Genomic DNA, 16,056 nt, shown 5'->3' with positions numbered 1-16,056 from the left:
CAGGATTAGGTTACCCAGTCTGCTGGCCACCAATGTAGCAAAATAAGAGAGCAAAGGTGACTGTATTACAAACCTGGAAAATACTGTGAATTAGAGATTAGACAGACTAGGGTGACAGTGTTATGCAAACGTCGAGAGTGCTTAAGGTTCACCAGTGGTAGTAATACCCTTTTTTGGTATCTTCTGATGCACTCTTTGAATGTACACTCATAGCTACCATCATACCCATTATACAATGTATAAATGTCTCTCAGTGACTCTTCTTGCTCTAGGTACTCTGATGTTGGTCTTCATGTAAAGTGTTTTTCTTAATCTTCCTCCCACTCTGTCTCTATCCCATCTTAGCTGTGTTTACTTACTGCTGTTTGCGCTGGACTTGTGTGCTGCATCATATTCCACCATGTACCCTTCTCAGTTCCTTGTCGTTCTTGTGACCTTTTTTCTGTTGAAATGACCTTTTCAAACATGCTTTGTAACTGCTTGCTGTACTGCCTGTTTGTGCAAGGCTTTCTGAAATAGGGGGAGGGTTGGGTAGCACATCTACTTCATTTTGTGCATCAGTTTTTGTTTATGGAGAAAATAACTCCCTATGGGTTTGGGGTTATTCTGAAGTACATTATGAGATTATTTATGAAGGTCTGTACTGCTAAGATATGAAATATCAACTTCTGATTGAGAAATATATATTGTCAACCAAACATTTGTTTAGATTTGAACTCAGGGTCTCCGTCTAAAAGCACCTGTTTCTAACGTCTTGGCAATTAACAAGATTGCTGTATTGTAAACCCAGGTTTCGTGCAGCCTCTTTCATTGTGTAACTTATATTTCTCAACTTGACGTGATTTTTGAAAGAGTGTGTTGGCGGCTTCAGGCTTTAGAGGAAGAGAGATCAAGATTAATTTTCATTGGTTCTCCCATCGATGAAAACTGCCTTTCATGTACTTCCAGAAACCTTTTAAGCAAAACAAATACAGAAAAATACAAATGAGTTTTAGACTAAAAACAATTGGTGCCTGTCTATTATTTATTTTTTAACAATAATAAAAATGAAAGTTTTTTTTAAGTCCAGTATAGATAAAGGGGGAGTATAGATAATTTGGGTTAATTTATTATTTAATGAGGTCTTTATTCGCATTGTGTTCAATGTTTTCAAGCATATCGGTGAGATGCTTTCAGATTCCTCCATTTGAAGACATTGATAAACTGATCAGTAGGAAAAAACAACTACTATCAAAACTAAATTAATTGTGTATTTCTGTCTTGGTACGTTTTTTTAGGTGTTTTTCTTCCTTTTGAGCTAATTCCATTTTAGAGTAAATAGCTTTGAGAATCTAGCCTTAGGATCTAAACGGTTGTCAGATTTGTACTGGTTTATTTTAGTATTTTTACGTTGTAATACGATGGACAAAGACATTTATTTCTGTTGCTGCTCTGGAGTCTGTTAAAAGCCCTAATCCAGGAGCCTACAACAGTCAGCGAACAGTTTCCCATAAATATTTCACGGAACGATAGGAGCAAATCAATCGGAACACCCCAAAGAGCTTTAATAGCTCCTATCTGAGCCTTGAAACAATATTGCTGCCAGCGGTTTTTCATTCCCCCCCCCCCCCCCACCCCCACTTCTCCACAGCCAGGCAGTTCGGGCCTCTTCAAGACAGACTCTTGATCCCAATTACTGCAGTCACTGTGTTTTCAAGAGGAAATTAAACAAGTTGCAGTATATTCCAGCCCTTTGTTCTAGTTTTTTTGGGGGGTGGCAGCTCCAGATGTTCTTGCAATGCTGGACATACCCTTACTTGGGTGATATATAGTACCATCAGTGGGTGTCTTATTATTTGTAATGATTGCTCAGCAGGAGTTCAGTGAGGTAGCTGTGGGGGTGAGTGATTGGGATTGGTTCTTGCAGGATGATATGCCATTAGGTTTGATTTTTAAATAAATGCATTAATTCTGTCTTTGTTTCTAGTGGGATTCCTAGTTTTAAACTAAAGCACAAGCAACATGCTTAAACTTATACATGATGCTGAAATACTAAACAGGAACTCCTTTCTTCCACTGGTCCATTGCTTTGTCTGACTGCTAATTCACTTTACAGTACAGGACCTGCCGCTTGGACAGGGGTATTCAGCCATCAGTGCTAAAGCTGGTCACCTTCAAGGGACATTAAATCAAATCCCTCTCTCTGGATAGACACAAGGCTGCAGTTCTCAGTTTTGGGAAAAGGAGAAACCTCAACACTGGATTCCAAAGCAAGATTCCAAACCATGTCTTGTTAAGGAGATATGCTGTATAATAATATATCTAGCCAACATATCGAAACTCCCACGCCAGTCATTGGTTTATAGGCTTGTTTTTAGAGCAAGCAGCCGTTCAGGAAACTTGCAAAGGGAAACATTGAGTTTACTTCCCAGGGGAGCTTTCACAACTGTTTTATTGGGAGATCAGTTACAGGGATGTGGGGTTTGCAGGAGGGAGGGCGGTTGTTACCCTTTCCAAGGGCCATTAGAAGCTTGTTCTTACTAGATGCTCCGTTTATTCCATTGCAAACCTAAATTTTATGTTCCCTTTTGTCAAACCAGTAGCGAGACAACTGGTCAACTATAATGGAGAGCAACATGTTTTTGTTTTTTATCAACACTGTTTTTCTAAACTTCTCAGACTGCTTTGCTACATGGAAACCCAGCAGAGCACCTCAATGACATGGGAACCCATCTAGGCAACTAGCCCCTGTTTTCCTGACGGAATCAATCTAGAACTGATTTAACTTTGAAACTGCAAAGCTGTAGTATACCAAACTATAAGATAATGCATCTATAAGTCCATCCCTAGTGTATACAATAGTATTTCCAAATCTGTTTATTCATTTGTGGTGCAGTGTTAAACACATTAAGAATAAGAGTCTGCACCAGCTGCCTGAACCCTGCTGATTTTTAAAAACCTGCCATTCATTCTCCTATAAGAATATAAATGTGTTCTACTGGCCTTTTAAAACCACATAAAAACAGCCCACATGTGCTGTAAAACTGAAAGAGCAGGGAATGCATCATGGGACCTATCTCAATACCACCTGTATTAAGTACCTGGTGCCGAGGACACAGATCCCACTGTTGGAGCTAAAAATATGCTTTGCTGTGCTGGGAAAGCTCCCAACCAGCCAGCTCATAATTGTGTCACCCCTCGTCTGTCAGGCTGGGAAATGGGACAACGGTGAAACAATTCTGATTTCATTCTGCTTTCTGTTTCTGGTGCTAATCTTTGAACACTTGTCAGGGTAGTAGTGTATTTGACTGCTCGTGAGGGCTGAGGGACTGACCACACTGAGAATAGCGTTCCGTGCCGTTCAGGGAAGCGTTCATAAAGACATGAACTTGGTGCCTGTGCAGGGTGAAGGATTGACAGAATAGGAGGTTGAAACACATTGTCAGTCCACTGTAGTTCTAGCACAGGGATGAATGTAGTTCCTGACAAAGGTGTGAGACTTGACAGCGCTGTAGACTGCAAACCCTGCTGCTATCAACAGGGCAGGTACCAGTGCAGGAATGAATTCCATGACTGACAGCACTGAATTCTGAACCTCAGTCTGTCCACACAACAGGTGCTGCTTGTTTACTATAACTTGACCTTTACTAGGCAGAATCCCCCTAGCCCAGGGCAACTTTATGACAAGTCTCAAAGAAGGGGGCAAGGTCAATTCTGTATCTGCTGCCCCAAAGGCTATTGCTGAAATTGATTTTAACAGCATTATCAATGCCAGTAGACTTGGGGTTTAGAAGAGATGGCAAAATGTTTTCTAATTCCAGAAGGAGAGGGGAGAGTCAAAAGCATGCAAATCTCAAAGGATTCATCCCTAGTTAACAGTAAAGAATTGATGGTGAATGTACAGTACATTGTGACAGTAACAGTTTTATTTAAACAATAAGACCTTTCCTACACCGGAGTGCATCAGGATTGTCTGACTTTGCATCACACAGGGATCTGGTTATATTGAAGAAGCTCTGCAGGTCACTGGAAGAGTGCCTGTGAAAGATCGGGTGTTACGGATGGCTGAACACCCAGAAGCCCTCAGTCAGTCTACACAAGCAGTTGCAGGGCAAGCGTTTTTGACAAATGATGAATTGAAGACGCTGCCCTTGGCCCCCTGAGTATTTTGTCTTGTCTTTTCTCCCCATGCTACTCTTCCAGTTTAAATCAGTTTTTTGCTATTGATAATCCCTGGTTGTGGAATTCCTGACCTAATCATTTACAGCTGTTGTCATGGCCTCCTTTGAAACAAAATGCTGTTTTAACAACTGGTAATATGTGATTAACTCCCTGCACCACACATTGTTACTGCTCCCCGCCCCCCCCCCCCCAACAAGATATACAAGAGCAGCTAAAGAGTGTATTCCAGTCTGTGAAAATGAACTTGTTTGAACCTGGTCTACCTGTTGTTCTTCCAGTAGTATCTTGCTAGTTGTATACTATTGACATTGTAACATGTTTTAGCTTATTGGTAAGATTGTTATGAAATGGATGCCTGCTGGATGATCACTTCTTGCCATTGTCTAAACAGTAGATCTGACTTGAACACAAGGCTGGAAAATTTAATTTTAATGAAACAAATCGACCACCCTGTTTATCTGTCTCTGATGTTTAGACCTGCAGAGTCTCGGACAGATAGATCTCATAGGAAATTAAAACAAACAGCTTTTGACTGATTCCTCTTTAGCGGGAGCCATTTACAAGTGAGGGGCAGGAGGTTTATTGTGCCGGGCGGTTGGAAAGGGGAGTACTGTAACTAATTTTGATCCATTACAGTTCTTAAGAAATCTACTGTCTATATAGAGAGAGCTGGAAAGTTAATTTAATAAGAGCAAGTCAGAAGTTTACTAAACTGAACAGATCCTTTACATGGGCATCCTATGCTGCAGATGTTCTAGTACAATTTATTAGAGTCTAATTAAGCATTTATCATGAATTTCCTGTGACAAATTAATGTTTGCAACAGAATAAGGACCTGCGCATGTATCTCATGGATGGAGAAATAAAGATTCCCTTTGCATAGGGGTTGGAACCATTTCAGGTTTTGTTGTAAGGCCCATCTGAACTTTCCTCTCACTGGTTTGCCACTGGTTCTAATCTTTTTTGTGGTCTCAACCAAGGCCCAGGAGACTAATCCACAAAACCACTGCACAACTTAGCACAGTTCATCATAACTGGCAGTCTGTTTAAGACTCAGAGGCGCACGATGTTCAGGTCAGGAATAAAGAACAATCTGTTGACTAATGTACATGTAATTTATTTTGGGATGCATAAACCAGTTTTTAATACTGGCAGTTGACATTATTCCAACTGGGACCAATTAATAGTGAAGTGCCAGTGATTTGTGATATTAAGTGAACAAATTACAAAGATACAAAATATATATATATATAATATATATCATCTTATCTGATCTGGCCAAAATCTGCAGTCATCCAGAGGCTTGTCGTTATTTTATATTTAGAAGTGATACTTTCCCTTTACTATAGAAGGAACTGTTTTGTTCTAACAGCAGTTATTGATACCAGCGGTCTGGTTAAACTGCAAAAGTTCCTTCAGACAAACACTCTTCGCCTGGTGGACAGTTACAGACATTTTGGCTGGATGAATATATACAAATATGACTGGTTTAAGCAGAGGTGTTGGAAGATGTTTAAAATTTAATATCTTTAAATATCACCTTTCAAAATTCTCTTGTGTAATTCACCTTTTTTTTTTCTTTTGGGGGGGGGGGGGGGGGTCTCTGACTGTATTTGCAAAGTAGTTAACCAGGGGACTGTGAATGCTTTGCCTTCTCTGTTCACTGCAATTAAAAGTAGACTGAGACACACTTGTAAACAACAACCATTTGTGTTTGCATCCATGTTGGATGTTTTGTTGTTTCATTCAGTGGACATGAGCAACAAATATCCTGTATTTACACACAGGAACATCCTACAGATGTTGGTGCGCTGTAATTGGTTTTTACCAAAGCGAACATCCATAAGAGACTGTCTTACCTCTCTATTCCACAATGTGAAACAGTTCCTTGCAAACTCATTGACGGGAAAGCCGGTTCAAGCCATGGCGTGCCATTGGCACAGAGCCAAACCATTTCAAAGCAGCTTGCCGTGCTCAGTGGAAGCTCCCTTTTATTTGTGATATCAAAGGCAGCATTCACTTATTTGTACAGGTGATTTCCATTAAGCCCAATAACCTGACCGCCTGTTTGCCATCAAGGTTGTTGTCATTTAGTCGTCTCGCGGCTGAATAATAGAAAATCACAATGAAAAGTGAATTGAATAAATGCAGGGTAATTGTTCAGCTGTATTTCTGGCCGTTTTCCCCAGTAATTGATATGGTGAGGGCCTGTGGCTCTGGGCTCATGGCAGGCTGCAGTGCACAAAGAGGGAGATCATTGCAGGGGTTCACCTTCCCTCACGTCCTCCCTTCACAGTGGAAAGAATTACGCAGCCCTTTTGAATGGATAATATTGACGCTCTTGTGTTTTGTGGTCATTAATCTGTTCAATAAAAAGTGAGGGGAGTGAAATGTACCTGTTTGCTCAACTGCTTTTATCAGTTGGTTACAGTATATATTAACAAAAATAGCGCACCAGGAAATTCTGCTGTATAATGTTTTGGTTTAAGATCTATAACTATACTACCCCTTAACTGGCCTTAACCAATTTTAACGAAATTCTAACTTCTGTATGGTGAAAATACAGTGTGCTCCAGACAATGACTCTACCTTTTTAAAGCATTCTGATTTGAATTTATATGAAGCAGGTCTATTTTTAATAAGGTATGTCAGGAGATGGTACTTTTAGTAGACAATGAGAAACACTTTTATTTTATTTTTTTACCCTCAAAGAGAATATACTATATATAATTTTCTATATGTTTCTGGAAATATAGATGACACTTAATGAGAACATCATGCTAATCCGTCTGTCTTCCTGTTCCATTTTCAGCGTGGGATAGACGGATTCTGGAAGTCGGTGGCCCTGCAGGTCCCCAAAGCGCCCACAGAGATGCGCATCCTGAACCCCTACTTTATCCAGGAGGCTGCCTTCCACTTCATCGGGCTGCCACAGAACAAAGGGCTCATGGGGAAAGGGGTAAGTTAGCAGGAAGGCGGAGTGGGACTTAATGTTCACTGCCAAAGAAATGGCTATTGGCACTGTGAAAAAGTACATAAGGCCATAGTGTCTTTCAGTACGTACCACTATACCATTGGACTTCAGTGCCTCATAGTTAAAACATAAGAACATAAGGTTACAAACGAGAGGAGGCCATTCAGCCCATCTTGCCCATTTGGTTGTTAGTAGCTTATTGATCCCAGAATCTCATCAAGCAGCTTCTTGAAGGATCCCAGGGTATGCGCTTCAACAACATTACTGGTGAGTTGGTTCCAGACTCCCACAATTCTCTGTGTAAAAAAGTGCCTCCTATTTTCTGTTCTGAATGCCCCTTTATCCAATCTCCATTTTTGACCCCGGGTCCTTGTTTCTTTTTTCAGGCCGAAAAAGTCCCCTGGGTCGACATTGTCAATACCTTTTAGAATTGTGAATGCTTGAATCAGATCGCCGCATAGTTTTTGTTCAAGACTGAATATTATTATTATTATTATTATTATTATTATTATTATTATTATTATTATTATTATTATTATTTATTTCTTAGCTGACGCCCTTATCCAGGGCGACTTACAATTGTTACAAGATATCACATTATACATTATTTCACATTATACAGATACCACATTATTTATTTATTTATTTATTTTACATACAATTACCCATTTATACAGTTGGGTTTTTACTGGAGCAATCTAGGTAAAGTACCTTGCTCAAGGGTACAGCAGCAGTGTCCCCAACCGGGGATTGAACCCACGACCCTCCAGTCAAGAGTCCAGAGCCCTAACCACTAATCCACACTGATTTTAATTATTTTAGCCCGTCTGCATATGACATACTTTTTAAACCAGGAATAATTCTGGTCACTCTTCTTTGCACTCTTTCTAGAGCACCAATATCATTTTTGTAACGAGGTGACCAGAACTGAACACAATATTCTAGGTGAGGTCTTACTAATGCATTGTAAAGTTTTAACATTACTCCCAGTTGCAGGTCAAGTTACTTTATCTAATGTTATAGCTAACTTGAAATATGCAACTGTTCAAGAGCTGAAAACAAGTAAAAAGGTCTAATTTAAGCAAATTATCAGTTCAATTAAGGGTCTAGTTAAGTAATTGAGAGCTTGGGTGGAATGAAAAGCAGCAGACACAGGGTCCCTAGGACAGAGTTTGAGAAGCCCTGGTCTAGATGAAGACATTTCTGAGTCAACATAAACTCCTAGGTCTTTTTCATAGATTCCTTCTTCAATTTCGGTAGCGTATTTATAATGCACATTTTTATTGCCTGCGTGCAGTACCTTACACTTTTCTATATTAAATGTAATTTGCCATGTGTCTGCCCAGTTCTGAATGCTGGATACTGGATACTGTTACCATACAGATCATTTTCCATTTTGGATCTTATTATAGTTTCCATAAGTTTACATATAATAGAAGTCAGGCTTATTAGTCTTGATTATTAGTACCGGACGTGACTGCTTTACAGTCCTCCTCTCAAACCAATTAGCCACGTTTTTCACAGTGCATCCATATTGCTTCCACCCTGCCACATTATATCAGTTACTATGAGCCCCGGAACTAATGTGGGGCGACTGCAGTTCGTAAATCTCTTAATAGCCATTAAATAAGGAGGTGTGTGTGACAAGGTTCAGAGTCCTATAGATGAAGGGAGCACTGTACCTCAAACCCACCCCACGCCCAATTTCTGTTTCTAATAAATGGTGAACAAGAAACTTTAAAAAAATATATATATATATATATAAATATATATATATAATGTGCAGGAAATTAAACTAATCACAAGGGACATTTATGAGGTTTGGTAACATTTTTTTATTATTTTTTCAATCAACATTTGGTATTAGTAAGAAAAACTAAATTAAAAACTTTGTTTAAAAACTTTTAAAGAAATTTTAATCATGGCCCAGTTTTTAAATATGGGATTGGTTGTAATGATTAGGAAAGTGGGGATTGCAGCAACTAAGGTTAAAGACGGTTGCTACTTTTAGCTGAACCCAGAACATGTGGACTGCATGTTGCTAGAGCATAATGTTCCTGGAGTGAGATCAGCCAGATAGCACAACAGCCAGGGAGCAGCAACATAAAGAAATGATCACGACAGACACACAGACACATCCTCCACTTTGATAACCTCATCCCTACCTGACAAATCAGGGTTATGGGACTCCTGGCTGACTAGGAACTTAAGCATCCGGCCAACCAAATCGTCAATGCACAGGGGAAAACAAAACCATGTCGCCTTGTGGTTCAAGGATACATTTACATTTCATGGGATGTTCTTAAAATGAATTATTAGGATTGCTTCAAATGAGCAAAGATTGGTCTCAAACCCTCATCTCTACAGACCACCCCAGTTTGATCTCTTCAGTGAGCACTGGTTGCCATTATTTTTTGAGGTTGATACTCGGGTGAAATATCCATCAAGACTGTATTTCTGGACTGCCGCTTTACGCCATACTACACCCCCCACCCCACTTTCCAGTGAAAGTGCGAATGGGGTTTCCGTGGAGACCGTGCTTGCGCTCGCTTTGCCCTCACCTATCGAGCCGTAGCACGCCACTGTCTTATCAGCCTCTCGCCAGGCTCTCCAGACAGGGATTAGTGCTGTCATTCAGAGCGGTACACTGATAAGCCATTGTACAGGAGAGGGTATTAACCTTGGGGCTGATGTTCAACAGTGACTGCCGCAGAGAATACATTACTGCAACGACCGCTCAGTCCTTCACTGCAATCATAGCAATTTTTTTTCCCCCGTCCAAATGCATCTTTCACATGTCCTTTTTTTATTTTTATTTTTCATTTATTTAATTTTTTCCACTTTCAAAACACTATAGCGATTTAGTTCTTCATTACTGTCACCTGTGATTGAATCTTCTGCTTCCAGGGCACTTACCTGTAGTGTTTACATTCTCTCCGTGAAAATCTCTCCCTTGTCCAGGATTTAGTGTCTGTTTCCACCATGTCTCCTGCCATGTTTTACCTGTCTTCCCTGTCTCTCTTAATTTCACAGTTTCTGATGTCAGTGTGTGCGCTGGGTTTTTAAGCCCTGTGCCACATCATTGAGTTGTGCTGTGCTTTGCCGCAAGGGTGTGTGTGTGAATGAATGCTGACAGTTCTACCCCTGTCTCTTGCAGAATATTCCCACCCTGGGCACGGTTGCTATAACAATGGCCCTTCATAACTGTGACGAGGTGGCGGTGGCAGGTTTCGGGTATGATATGAATACCCCTTACGCACCCTTGCATTACTACGAGAGCATCAAGATGTCTGCCATTAAAGAGGTATTTCCATGCTGCTGCACAGCATTGAGATGTTATAAATAGCATTAACCTGTTTTAAAAGGCTTGCATATAGACCACTACCTTTTATATAAGTGTATTCTTTAATGGCCATTATTAGCTACCCTATTCATACAGGAATTGCATTAGGTGCCTTTTGTGTTATTGGCATACAACACTGAGTTTTAATGGATTTAAATGAGACCACAATAATGGTAAGAACTAAGTCTTTGGATAACTGTAAAACAAAAATACAAATAAAAATTACCAAACGGATTGCATGGCTTCAGGTTACTTTGGTTTTGCTAAGGGACTGGCTCTCTAGAAAGCTCTGGGGTGTGGGTGATTAAACTCCTTTGAAGACTATTAATAAGGTAATGTTAGCTGTCTGCTTGCTCTCCTAGTGCCCAAGGCACGCTTAAGCATACACAATCAATCAGTCAATCTTTATTTTATATAGCGCCTTTCATAGTGGACCACCATCACAAAGCGCTTTACAAGATGCAGTAACAACAAGAAAATCCATAATACTTTAAATACAGAGAAATGCATAATACATGATATACAGTAAAAAAAAAAAAAAAAAACAATGCATAAAACAATACAGTGAAAAATGCATAATACATTAAGTACAGTGAAAAATGCATAATACATGATACAGTAGCATAATACATGAAATGGTAGCAACAATACAGCAGCTAATAGCAGATATCAGACTTAAAGAGCATGGAAAGCAAGAGAGAACAAGTGGGTCTTGAGAGCTGATTTATAGCGAGTGACAGTGGGAGCATCACGCACCAAAGCTGGGAGAGAGTTCAAAAGAGTCAGAGCCATGAACCTAAACAAGCATTCTACAAGTGTGGTGCGCTTTTGCTTGTGGATAACAAGCAGGCCAGAGTCGGAGGACCTCAGCTTGCGGGCAGGGATATAGCGGGTCAACAGGTTGAGGAGGTACTCGGGACCTGTGTGATGAAGGACATTGTAGGTGAGCAGGAGAGTTATAATGTTGAACTTTACAGGTAGCCATTGCAGCTGGGCAAGACGGGGGGTGGTGTGTTCACGCTTTTTACATCAGACACTGTGTCAAAAGGATTTGTACTTGGCTTATGGCTTACACAAGGGTAACATTTGTTTTAATCTCACAGTATGAAACAAAAACAAAAAATACCACTGCCTGTTTTGAGTAAAAGGTTTGCTGCTAGAGATTAGTTGGCCCAGATTGAAAGATCAATAACAAAGCAATTATATGTAGACATGCGTTCAAAAGTGGAGTATGTTGCACCTCAATGGAGTATATTATAAGGTTATATAAAAGAACAGATAGACAAAATAGCGTTCCCATGCCTTAATAAGCTATGTGCCTTAATATATCTGCACAAAGGGTCTTAGGAAAAAAGAAAAAAGAGTGTAATACTGATCTAGATTCAGACCGGGTCTTTGGTAGTGGAACCCAAGTAAAAAAAGAAGATCCTTCAGCTTTTCCACAGCCAGTTTATGCCACTGATCCATAAGAAGACACTGGCTGACTGTGGGGTAACCCACCTTCCAGTTCTCCCAGCAGGTGTCACTACTTGACAGACCCAGGCCTATATCATAGCATTCATTTCAATAGGGATTCCGTTTGGACCCAAAAATAATGGTAAATTATATAGAATGCCAGTATGTATTCTACATACATACATACATACATTTTTTAGCACAAGCAAACACAACCGATTCTCCCTTTTAATGCAGAATAGTAAATCATTGTTTAAGTTTTTTTCTCTTTTTAATTAATGCATCTCACGTTACACTACAGTGGGATAGTCCAGGCCTGGGTGGTGATCCTCGCTCACCGGTCATGCCATCCAATCTTCTCCCTGCAGACACATGTAGCTCTTGTATTTCAATTTACTGCTACAAATACTGCTTGCTTGCAGGTGATGAATTATTGAGGGCGGTGTAATTGTTTCTGTGTGACAGCAGGATAGGCGGGTGAGGGAGGCAGGTGACGAGATTGTTTTCTGGGCATCGGTGTTACTGAGAAAAGAAAATTGATTCGATCCTGGAAGTCAGGTTTGGGGCAGCAGGAAACATTTCCTAAAACAGGCCAACACTCCTTTTAATATAAAGAACCTGAGACAGTTTACTTTGTACAAGCAAGTTCCTGCACTGGGCCGCTTGTATATTGTAGCATGCCGGTTCCCACTTGAGGCAGATGTTTCTTGGCTTTATAGAAACAACTCGGATGAAATTTGCTGGCCGCTTTGAAATCCGACCTAATGCGGCTCCAAGATTCATCTGACTTGTCGAGTTTAGAACCAAACACATTTAAGAAATTGGCTTTCAGTTTAGTACTTGGTTTTATTGTGTTTCTGTCAAATTCTGTTGTTGTCAATTTGAAAATCTAAATGTTTTTAATATTTCTAATGAGCTTACAAGCAGGTAGTTCTTGTAAACAAAATTACTTTTATCTCCACGCGCTTGATCTGTCTAAACAGATTAAAATACAACCAAAATGTGTGTAGAGAGTTACTTACTGGAGCAATATGAAAAGAACATTGTGACACTACTAGGCACTGTCTGACATGGGTGTCTTGAGTAGGAAGAGCTCCTGTGGGCTTAGCGCCAGGCTTTGAAATTATTATTTATTTTGTTTATTTAGCAGACGCCTTTATCCAAGGTGACTTACAGAGACTAGGGTGTGTGAACTCTGCATCAGCTGCAGAGTCACTTATAATTACATCTCACCGGAAAGACGGAGCACAAGGAGGTTAAGTAACTTGCTCAGGGTCACACAATGAATCAGTGGCTGAGGTGGGATTTGAACCGGGGACCTCCTGGTTACAAGCCCTTTTCTTTAACCACTGGACCACACAGCCTCCTTACTGGACCACACAGCCTGGTTCAACACAGGTTCCGTGCCAGTGGAAACAGTTTGCATGAAACAATACTTTCACTGCCCCTTCCACTCTGCCAATTAGTACAGGCCTGTCCTTGTCTTACTACAGTGCAGCAGCCTTGCACTACATGTGGGTGGGTTAGTATATGGAATAGGGCAAGGTGATTATCCCAGTTTGATCCTGGCTCTGCTGTGAAAATACAGCCTGTGAACTGTACACAGTAAACGCACACAGCTAGGTGCCCCGTGTTGATTTGTAGGTCCTTTATCATTGCACACACACACACACACACAGTGTAATAGAATACTTTTCCTGCACTGTGTAGTTATAGAGGCTGCACTGTGATCAATCTCTGATCTCTGTTGTGGTGTCAAGTGCTCTGGATAGGCAGGTCCCCTTGAGAGCAGGTGGGCTAAGGAATCCTTGCAATGCAGGCCTGGCCTGTTTAAAAGCAGCACTGGGGCTTATTCAGAACACCTAACAGGAATCAAGGGCTCTGGTTACAGGCAAGCTGCTCTGGTTTGGCTATTAACATTGCCCTACCGCAGCAGTCGGAGAGCTGACCATGAACATGGCTGTGTGATTTAGGGGATCACCACCCACCTTGGATACAATGGAAAATGGAGACTAACATGAGAAGCACATCTGGTTTCAAAACTAGAAAAAATAACGTAAATCTAAGGACTTTCATGTCATTTCTTACTAGTTATGTACAGGAGATTTCAGTGGTTATACTTTCTATGAAAGCTTGGGATCGAAACATGCACAATGCTAATATGTTAAAACGAAGCGATTTTATTGCTGGTTTATTAATTGTCTCTGATGGCAATCAAAAGTGATAAAGGGTTTTAATTGTTCTGCTACAAATACCAGGGTGGTTTAGCAAGGGAGCACACTGTACATCCAGTTAGCCTTGCATTGTAATTGTTTTACTATCTCCTCTCCTTCTCTTGCAGTCTTGGACCCACAACATTGGGAAAGAGAAGGAGTTTCTCCGCAAGCTGGTGAAGGGCAAAGTTATCACCGACCTGACAAACGGGATCTGAAACATGTTGTAGTTGGGGGAAAAAAAACCCTTCCAAATGATTAGTAGAAGGGAGAGTGCCCCGGGACAGGTACCAGACAACAGCTGAGTACAGCTAGGACCCCATCCCCGTCAAAAAGATGGTGGAAAAGAAAACTGGCAACGCAGCTGTAGCAAATTCCCAGAGTATCGGACGTACCCAGTTGGCACCTGTGTCATTGGGCAAAAGCTGCTTGGGAGAGGGGAGGGTGGGTGGGGGTATTTTACTTAGTGATATTTTATGTAGTCTCTACAAACCGAAGCATTAAGTATTTTAATTTTTAAAAAGAGTGGGAAAAAATAGTTAAAGAAAAAATGATAAAACAGAAGACAATGTAGGATGTGCCAAATGTACCTCTGGAGGAGACACCCTCCGTAATGTGTTTTGAATGTATACAACAACGTTAGACATCAGAGAATCGCCTTATTATTATCGGTTTTCAGTTGTTTGCATCGCCATTTCGATAACTATTTCTATGAGAGAGTCTCCGTCCAGGTGTCAACGTACATCTGCTGCTATCGCTGAGAAAGGGCAAGGTGCTCTGTTTTGAGAATTCACTTCAGTTTTTAAACACCCGACATACTGGATTATTTGTGTGATATTTATTTTCTCAACTGGAATGAATCCTGAAAACACAACAAACAAAAAAATGGTTGACGGTTTCAAAATCTCTGCAAGTCTGAATTTCCAGTTTTGGAAAGTGAAGATGAAAGTTTGTTCCTGGGGATGAAGGAGTTTAAGCTTCCTTAGAACAAAGAATTCATCAGGAAAGATTTTTCTGATATCCGCTCATGCTTCTTAATACCAGAGCCCAGACATGTTTTTTGCTTGGTTGCTTTTGAGGTCTTCGAAATTAAGCAACCAAGCTCGTACAGTTTTTCAGTGTTATTATCATGGAACCTTTTTTTTTTTTTTTTTGTTATTTATTTTAGTATGTTAACTGAAGGTTAAATGAACTTCAATATAATATGGATATTGGTAGCATGAAAATTAAGTATTATTGCATCATTTAAGTGATAATATATGATTTTTTTGTGTGTGATGGTGGGCAGGGGTGGGCATCTAGGTATCCACAGAGCCTCCAGGAGGTGAAGTGACTAAAAAGTATCTTAGCTAGACAAACAAGATATATTTATTTTTATCCAATATGCAAGGAGCACAGGGTTAGAAGTAAGACTACTAGCTTAGTGGTTTGAACCATTCCAGGTTTTACTGACAACTAAGAACTTAATTGGGACATCCCTAACTTGTCTGAGTATGTGGTGTGCCTAATAATTACTCACTGGTGAAATGATTCAAACCACTAAGCTAGTAGTCTTACTTCTAACAAATATGTAACCCACATATACAAATGAGTCGTCGAGTAAAGCTTTTAAGTCACTAAATAACACTCTGATTTTACACACGTGTGCAAGTTTCAAACATATTACAAATCTTATTTATACAGATAAAGAAAGCCAATGGTCAGATTGCATTCGTGCACTCCAATCGATTTCAATTATGTGTTTGTGTTTAACTTTTTGTTTATTTTGTTACCAGTAACAGTAAATGGAGGTAATTGATAACTGAGTCATATTTAGGATTGTATTATAACTGCTACACTAGTAGCTTTTTTTTTTTTTTTTCAGCAGGCAAGTTGCAGGACCCTTGTATCTTTTCTTTTTCCATAATCCA

The 16,056-nt window shown here is 40.2% G+C and overlaps 1 protein-coding gene across 6 annotated transcripts in view; it reads left to right on the top strand.

Moving 5' to 3' along the window:
- The window catches only part of LOC117416617 (CMP-N-acetylneuraminate-beta-1,4-galactoside alpha-2,3-sialyltransferase-like), an 80,699-nt gene extending 64,692 nt beyond the window's left edge, over positions 1-16,007 (top strand). For all 6 annotated transcript variants that reach the window (XM_059034992.1, XM_059034995.1, XM_059034991.1 and 3 more), the window contains 3 exons: positions 6,974-7,120; positions 10,293-10,439; positions 14,275-16,007. In XM_059034992.1, the coding sequence (XP_058890975.1) occupies positions 6,974-7,120; positions 10,293-10,439; positions 14,275-14,364 (384 nt within the window). In that variant the 3' untranslated portion in view covers positions 14,365-16,007. The remainder of the gene's footprint in view (positions 1-6,973; positions 7,121-10,292; positions 10,440-14,274) is intronic.
- The last annotated feature ends 49 nt before the right edge of the window (positions 16,008-16,056 follow it).

Source organism: Acipenser ruthenus, chromosome 12 (genome assembly GCF_902713425.1).
Source record: "Acipenser ruthenus chromosome 12, fAciRut3.2 maternal haplotype, whole genome shotgun sequence".
NCBI lineage: Eukaryota > Metazoa > Chordata > Actinopteri > Acipenseriformes > Acipenseridae > Acipenser > Acipenser ruthenus.
Note: the sequence above shows the minus strand (reverse complement) of the source record. Positions and strands in the feature narration are given on the sequence as shown.